Raw genomic sequence first — 8,420 nt, forward strand, 5'->3', positions numbered from 1 at the left:
TCTGGACTCACCAACCATGGGGCAGACACTCTCGGTACATTTCTGTGGTCAAACTTTAGGATGTAGACACAGCTGGGGTAAGATCTGCTGGATCCATCTGGGTAAATAGAGACACGGGGGGCGGGGACACATCTGTGGTAACACATTCTAGAGTGTAGACATCCCTTTACTCACATTGTTTGGGATATACACACTCCTGGCACCATGCAGACTGGAGTTTGGCTACTCCTAGAGTTACACAGACTGGAAAATGGACACTCCTGTGGTGAGCGAGCCTGGGGACACAGCCTGAGTGTGGCTACTCCTTGGCCCCACACCAAGTGGAAATTTTGGGAGTTGCAGACTGGGGATTAACACCTTGGTGGTCACAGAGCCTGGGGCATGGAGACTTCTTTGATCATACAGCTTGGGGTGTAAAAACCCTAGAAGTCACACAGCCAAGGGTGTGCCACTCTGGGAACACACAGTCTAGGTAGTGGCCACTCTTGTGGTCACACAAGAAAGTTGATCATCCTGGGGATATGCAGACAGACTATTGTGTGGATGCTTCTGGAGAAACACAGGTTGGTTGTGGGCCCTCCTGGGGTGTGATAAGTCCTGACATTTCATGGCCTGAGGAATGCTCACTCCTAGGGGACACTGATAGGGAAGTATAAAGCCCAGGGTGACAGACTGAGGTGTGAACAATCCTACAGTAATGCAGACTGTTGGTGTGCTCCCCTGAGGACATGCATTGAGGTTTGGAGACTACTGGGGTCACACAGAGGGGGCGGGCACTCCTGTGGTGACAAACACTGACATATGGCCTTTGGTGAGGTCACCCAGACTGGGGTGTGGGCACTGCTGTGGACTGACATATTTGGCAGTGGGCACCCCTGGGGCCAAATAGACTGTAGTTTTCATAACCCTGCTCACAAACTTTGGGATATGGACACTTATGAAATCACCAGACTTTGTTTTGAATACTCCAGGTGTCACACAGACACCACAACTCTTGTGGTGACGCAAATTGTGTTGTAGACACCCCTGGGGTGATGATGACTGAGGTGTGTAACCCCTGGGGTCACACAGACTGGGGAATGGACACCCATTGTTGTCACACAGTTTAAGGAATTGGAAAACTTGTGGTCAAATTGACTGGGGCGTGTACGCTTTTGGGGTGACATGGTCTGGGTTATGGAAAGCCTGGGGTCATGCACGCTGGAGGACAAGCATTGTTGTCATTACAGACTCGGGTGGAAACATTCCAGGAGTCATTTAGACTAAAGTAAGTACTCCACTGGGGACATATGGTCTAAGGTATACATATGTACCTCTGTGGGCAAACTGACTTTGGTGTGGAAAGTTCTAAAGTCACACAGAGGGGTGTGGACACTCCTGGAGTCACAAGACCAGGGCATCCACACTCAGGGCCAGGCAGGTGGAGAGGGGCACTCCTGAGGTCAGAGAGAGCCTGAGCCAGGCTGGTCCCTCCTGGGCCATACACTTGGGGGTGTAGATACTATTGGGTCATGTAGACTGGGGATTAGACATTGCTCTTGTCACAGCAAGTTGTGTGTGTATACTTCTGATGTCACACAGATGGGAGTGGACACAATTAAGGACACATAGCCTGAGGTGAGTACACTCATGGTATCCCAAAGGCTGTGTGTTTATGCTCCTATAGATTTAGATGTGGACATTCCTGGGGCCTCACAGACTGTAGTGTGGATACTGCTGAATTCACATGGTAATGGGCATGGATACTCCTGTGGTCACACAGACTTTTGTGTGGATACTTCTGTCATATATCCCTATGGTCACACTGACTTGGGTGAGAAGAATCCTGGGTCAACCCTCTGCGGCGTGCCCCACTCCCAGGGGTTACAGAGACTTGGTATGGACACCTTCAGGGTGGCCACACAGTCAGGTGCAGAAATACCTAGGGTAACAGACTGGGATGTGGGGAGTCCTGAGGTCACTGGACTGGGGTTTGGACAGAGAACAACAGTTTCTAAAGATATAGGAGTCAGCTGCAGAAACTGGTTCTGCCCGGGTAGCTGGGGACTTTGTCTGCTCTTGTTTGCTAAACGGTAGAAATTCAGGACTGCAGTCAAGGCAGATTTTATGACATTTCTTTAAGAGATGGGTTTTTAGGTCAAAAGCTAAAAGTATCTTCCTTAAGATCAGGAACAAGAGAAGGATGTCTACTTTCACCACTTTTATTCAACATTGTATTAGAAGTCCTAGCCACAGCAATCAGACAAGAAAGAGAAATAAAAGGCCTCCAAATTGGAAAACTGTTAGAACTGATCAATAAATTCAGTAAAGCAACAGGATACAAAATTAATATTCAGAAATTGGTTGCATTTTTATACACCAATAATGAAATATCAGAAAGAGAAATTAAGAAAACAATCCCATTTATAATTACATCAAAAAAATTAAATAAAATACCAAGGAATAAATTTAACTTAGGAAGTAAAAGAACTATACATGGAAAAGTATAAGACATTGAAGAAAGACATTGAAGAATATACAAATAAATGGAAGCATATAATGTGCTCATAGATAGGAAGATTAACATCATTAACATGTCCATACTACCCAAAGCAGTCTATAGATTCAATGCAATCCCTATCAAAACACCAATGGCGTCTACGGCCATGCTACCCTGAACAAGCCCAATCTGTCTGATCTCGGAAGCTAAGCAGGGTCGGGCCTGGTTAGTACTTGGATGGGAGACCACCTAGGAAGACCAGGTACTGTAGGCATAAAAAATAAAAAAAATAAGGGATTGTAAGCTGACAAGGTCCTTGCAAACTGTGAGGTCGACCAAGGGTTGCCTTGCCTAAAAACAACAACAACAAACAAACAAAAAACACCAATGGCATTTTTGACAGAACTAGAACAAATAATCCTAAAATTTATATAGAACCACAAAAGACCCTGAATTGCCACAGCAATCTTGAAAACAAACAAAGCTGGAGGTATCATGCTACCTGATATCAAACTATACTAGAAGGTTATAGTAATCAAAACAGTATGGTACTGGCATAAAAACAGATACATAGATGAATGGGACAAGATTGAGAGCACAGAAATAAACCCACACTTATGTGGTCATTTAATTTCTGACAAAGGAGGCAAGAATATACAATGTAAGGACAGTTTATTCAAGACCTGTGTTGGGAAAACCGGACAAATACATGTAAAAAATTAAACTAAACCACATTATTACACCATATACAAGAATTAAACTCGAAATGGATTAAAGACTTAAATGTTAGACCACAAATCATAAAAATCCTAGAAAAAAACATAGGCGGTAAACTCTCTGACATTGCTGTTAGTAATATTTTTTCTGATACATCTCCTCAGGCAAGGGAAACAAAAGAAAAAATAAACAAATGAGACTATATCAAAATAAAAAGTATTTGCACAGAAAAGGAAACCATCAACAAAACAAAAAGATAAACTAACGATTGGGAGAAGGTGCTATTTTGTATAATTGTAGGATGCTCATTCTCATCGCCTGTAGTTCTCCTGTGTGACTATATCACTATTTAATGACCCATTCTACAGTTGACAGATATTTGGGCTGTGTCTAGTCTGGGGGTATGGCTAGGAACATTCTAGTACTCATTTATTAGGGATGGAATTGCCACATGTGCAGCTTTAGTAGATAATGACTAACAATTTCCCACAGTGGCCGCACCCTTTCGTGCTGCCATTGGCATGTACGAACATTCCAATTGTTGCATTTAGTTTTAGCTTGCATATTCCCGATGAGCAACTTTCCATGTGCTTATTGGCCATTCTGTTTTCTTTACCTTGCTGATTTATAGGAGCTTTTAATTATCAAGGATACTTTATATAGGGATTGTAGATATTTTTTTCCCGCTGTGATTCGCCGTTTCATTATTTAAAGGTGTCTTTTTTCACTTTTTTTTTTAAATGGAAGACCTGGTCTGAACAACCTGCTAAGCCACTGTCAGAAAGGGGTGTCTTCTAACATGAGGTTCTGAGGATGAGAAGTCCTCCAGCACTGACAGGTTTAGCCCAGTCTGCCACAGGCAAACTGGTCTCTCACACCAGGTACAGTTCCATCTCAGGGCCTTTGCATTCGCTATTTCCTCTCCCTGGAATGCTCTCCCCTAGATAAATACATGGATTCCCTCCCTCATCTCCTTCAGTTCTCTGCTCAAAAGTAGCCTCTGTGAGGCCTTCCATGATAACTCTTTTAAAAACTGCACACTGCCACCCCCAGAATTCCTGATTCTCTTCACCTTGCTTTATTGAAATTTTTTTTCACATCCAATATTACTTTTACATACTATATATAAAATATATGTGTACATACACATGCATACATATTACAATGCAAACTGTATAAATACATATTGAAATGCAAGCTATATATGTGTGCGTTTGTGTGGAAACTCCTGCATTCATTCATAGACTGTGTTATTGTTTGTTACCTCTTCCCCGATCTAGAAGCTCTACGAGGGCCAGGATATTTGCCTGTTTTGTTCCCCACTCTACCTCCAAACCTAGAACAACACCCAGAACACAATACGTGCTTAATAAATGTTTACCGAATGCCTCAAAATATGTACCACGTCAAGTGCTTAAAGCAGTTCCTGACAAACAACATCAGGTGCTTAGTTAAGATTTGCTGACTGAAATCTTATTGGTCGATGTAAAAGCATCAAAGGTGAGATTTTACTGATCTTTTTTCTCAAAGGTGCCCTATATTCAAACTCTCAGATAAAAAGGCCAATTTACCTGATGTGTTAAGGCGAACAATTCATTTCACTGTCTTCCACCTACCCAAGAAAAAGAAAAGGGACTCAGATACTTGGCTAAACTTTTCTATTCATTATACTGGGCTTTACCCATTGATTTTTATAGCTATGGATGGGGAGGCAGGGAAGAGAATTTTGGCCCCAGAAACCACGTGATTTGCGGGCAGAAAGAGGCACACTGGGAATGGGGGCATTGGGGGTTCAGAAAAAAGGCACTGCAGGTCTTGGGCCACAGTTCCAGACCTCAGAAGCCAGCATGGTGTGGCGCTGCAGGGCAGCCAGGGGTTGGGGCAATGTATCCACTGTGTTGATGGGGCAGTCCTGGGAGCGGATCTCCTTGGCCAGCCTCCCCTTCTTCTTCAACGTGCAGGCCTCCTGGTATGGTGGCGAGATGGGGGGCTGCGTGGGTGGAGTGTATTTGTACTCTGAGCCATCCTCTAGCTGCAAGGACACGTGGCAGGAAGATGGTTAGGACCTGGGAATCTGGGACAGTGCCCTCCCATCTGCCTACTGTTGGCTGGGCACTCACATCCAGTGGGTAACTGCGGTCCGAATCATAGGAGCTCAGGTCCCCACAGGTCACAAAGGGCACAATGATGCGGGTAGGACCGTCTAATTGGTTGAAATCTGGATCTGACAAGCAGGGAGAAATAAGACAGGACAGGGCTGGGATGCCTGGGACCAGTCATGGCTCGGGCTGCATCATGGGCACCGAGGCCTCTCCTCGTATCCACCAGCTACCTCCTCCACCGGAAATCCTTCATTTCGTTCAGATCACCTTTTCAGGGAGGCCCTCTATGATCACCCCTTCTAAAACATCAGCCCCCCTACTTTTCTGCACTGCACTTTTATGTGCACCTGCCATTCTATCATATACTGCTGGGACCTTGTCTCACTCAGGCGTGCTCGCCATAAGAGCAGGCTCTGTGCCTTTTCCCACTAAGGGCCAGGAGAAAGACCCTCATGGGGCAAAATACCTGTGATCACACTAACTTGGGTAAGAAGACTCCTGTGTTAACACGATGTGATGTTTTTCTACCCCTCTGGGGTTACAGAGACTTGGTATGGGCTTTCTTAGGGTCACACAGCCAGGTGCAGAAACACATAGGGTCACAGACTGGATTGTTGAGAATCCTCAGGTCACTGGATTGGGATATGGACAGAGAACATGAGTTTCTAAAGTTACGGCAATCAGCTGCAGAAGCCAGTTCTGCCCTGGTAGCTGGGGATTTTGCCTGCTCCTGTTTGCTAAACAGTAGGAGTTCAAGACTGCAGTCAAGGCATACTTTCTAATATTTCTTTAAGAGAAGGGATTTATGTATTTATGTATGTATGTATGTATGTATGTATGTATTTATTTAAGTTTATTGGGGTAACATTGGTTAATAGAATTATATAATTTTCAGGTGTACATTGTCATTTGACATCTGTATATTCTATGTGTTTACCACCAAAAGTCCAGTTTCCTTCAGCTACCATATATTTGATCCCCTTTACCCACTTCACCCTCCCCTTACCCCCTTATATATGACCCCCTTTACCCTCTCTACCTCCCCCCTCCTCCTCCACTCCACTAGTAACCACTAAGGAGAAAGGTTTTTAACATAAAAAATTGTTCTATAGAACCCTTTGTCATCTGGTTAAATCTGTGGACCCCTTCACAGAATATTTTAAAAAGCATGCACACTCAAATACTGAGGATTACTATAGAAAGCAATTAAACAGTACAGAGGTTCTTGTAAAGGGGGTCAAATATATGGTGACAGGAGATTTGAGTGGTGAACACACAATGCAATATACATATGATGTATTGTTGAACTGTATACTTGAAACCTATATAATTTTATTAACCAATGTCACCCCAATACATTTAATTAAAAAGAGTTACATAGAACTACCATATGACTCAGCAATCCCACTTCTGGGTATTTATCTGGAGATGAAATCATTATCTCAAAGAGATATCTGCACTCCCATGTTCATGGGAGCATTATTCACAATAGACAAGATATGGAAACAACCCAAGTGTCTGTTGACAGATGAATAAAGAAAACATGGTGTATACATACAACAGAATATTAAAGCTGCGTGTATGCCAATTCTAGTCCTAAGTAATGAGTATTAGAATGTACAGCCATAAAAAAGGAAACCCTGCCATTTGTGACAACATGGTTGGAACTCGAGGGCATTTGCTAAGTGAGGTAAGTCAAAGAAAATACCATATGATCTCACTTACATGTGGAATCTGAAAAAAAATGAACTCAGAGAAACAGAGACCAGATTGGCGGCTGTCAGAGGTGGGGGTAGGGGAAACAGGTGAATGGTTAAAAGGTACAAACTTCCAGTTATAAATAAGTCAGGGGGAGGGAATATATAGCATGGTGACTATAGTTAATAATACTGCATTGTGTATTTGAAAGTTGCTGAGAGTAATCTTAAAAATTCCTATCAGAAGAAAAAAAAAATTTGTATGTGAGATGATGGATGTTAACTTATGTGGTGATCATTTCACAATATATACACATATCGAATCATCATATTATACACTAAACTTATACATCAATTATATCTCAATAAAACTCGAAAATATGACCATCTATATTAAAATGAAACAACATTGGGATGCAGCAATATATGGACTTTTTTATTAGTACATCAAATGATAAAACTCCTATGACTGCAAGTAGTGCCAAATGTGAACAATATTTCAAGATGTCTGCAACAACCATTCCATAAAAATGAACTGATTTGTATTGGCAGAAAGTCACAGGCACTGCTTTAACGATTGTGATTTACTGCCAGCATTCATATTTGGGAGTAAAGTCACTAATATAAATTTCAGTTATATTAGTGAAACTAAAGTGTAATATTTTCCTCCAGCAAGTTCATGGATACTCTTGACTTCTGTCCAGGTTAAGAACCCCTGCCTTCGGAGTAAATTCTGGACATCATCAGGACACCCCTGGAAAGATTTAGAGATGTGGCAAGAACCCCCTTTTCAGTGCAGATGAAATTTCCATGTTTATTTCCTGGCTTTCTTCTTGGTGACTGCAGGTTCCTACTCGGAGCTTGTGAGTTCAGGACCCATTGACGATACAATATTTGAAAAACAAGTTCTGGTTCTCCTGACAGCAAATGGCTTCCGAGTTGTATCAGACTGCCAGCTACTTAAAAGTCAAAGAAGAAGTTTTAAACAAAAACATACTTCCCCACTTTCTTCTACTATAATCATTGTTCACTCAGTTACTAACACTTTTGTGAAGTTTCCCCACTACTTTTATTGTAAACGGTGACATACAAAAAAAAGGTGCATAAAACATTTATGTTCCATTTAATGAGTAATAATGTGCTATTTTGTATAATTGTAGGATGCTCATTCTCATCGCCTGTAGTTCTCCTGTGTGACTATATCACTATTTAATGACCCATTCTACAGTTGACAGATATTTGGGCTGTGTCTAGTCTGGGGGTATGGCTAGGAACATTCTAGTACTCATTTATTAGGGATGGAATTGCCACATGTGCAGCTTTAGTAGATAATGACTAACAATTTCCCACAGTGGCCGCACCCTTTCGTGCTGCCATTGGCATGTACGAACATTCCAATTGTTGCATTTAGGTTTAGCTTGCATA

The 8,420-nt window shown here is 42.3% G+C and overlaps 1 protein-coding gene and 1 pseudogene across 9 annotated transcripts in view; one reads left to right on the forward strand and one right to left on the reverse strand.

Moving 5' to 3' along the window:
• The first annotated feature begins 2,635 nt into the window (after positions 1-2,635).
• LOC112471799 lies at positions 2,636-2,753 on the forward strand (annotated as a pseudogene).
• A 1,498-nt stretch (positions 2,754-4,251) lies between these two features.
• The window catches only part of FTSJ1 (FtsJ RNA methyltransferase homolog 1), an 11,801-nt gene continuing 7,632 nt past the window's right edge, over positions 4,252-8,420 (reverse strand). For 5 of the 9 annotated variants that reach the window (XM_015597785.2, XM_006922769.3, XM_025040434.1 and 2 more), the window contains 2 exons: positions 5,317-5,420; positions 4,252-5,228 (listed from right to left, as the gene is read on the reverse strand). In XM_015597785.2, coding sequence (XP_015453271.1) covers positions 4,989-5,228; positions 5,317-5,420 — 344 coding nt within the window. In that variant the 3' untranslated portion in view covers positions 4,252-4,988. The remainder of the gene's footprint in view (positions 5,229-5,316; positions 5,421-8,420) is intronic. The other 4 variants (XM_006922767.3, XM_006922768.3, XM_006922766.3 and 1 more) reach the window with 4 other exon arrangements.

This window comes from Pteropus alecto, unplaced genomic scaffold, assembly GCF_000325575.1.
Source record: "Pteropus alecto unplaced genomic scaffold, ASM32557v1 scaffold669, whole genome shotgun sequence".
NCBI classification, from domain to species: Eukaryota; Metazoa; Chordata; class Mammalia; order Chiroptera; family Pteropodidae; genus Pteropus; species Pteropus alecto.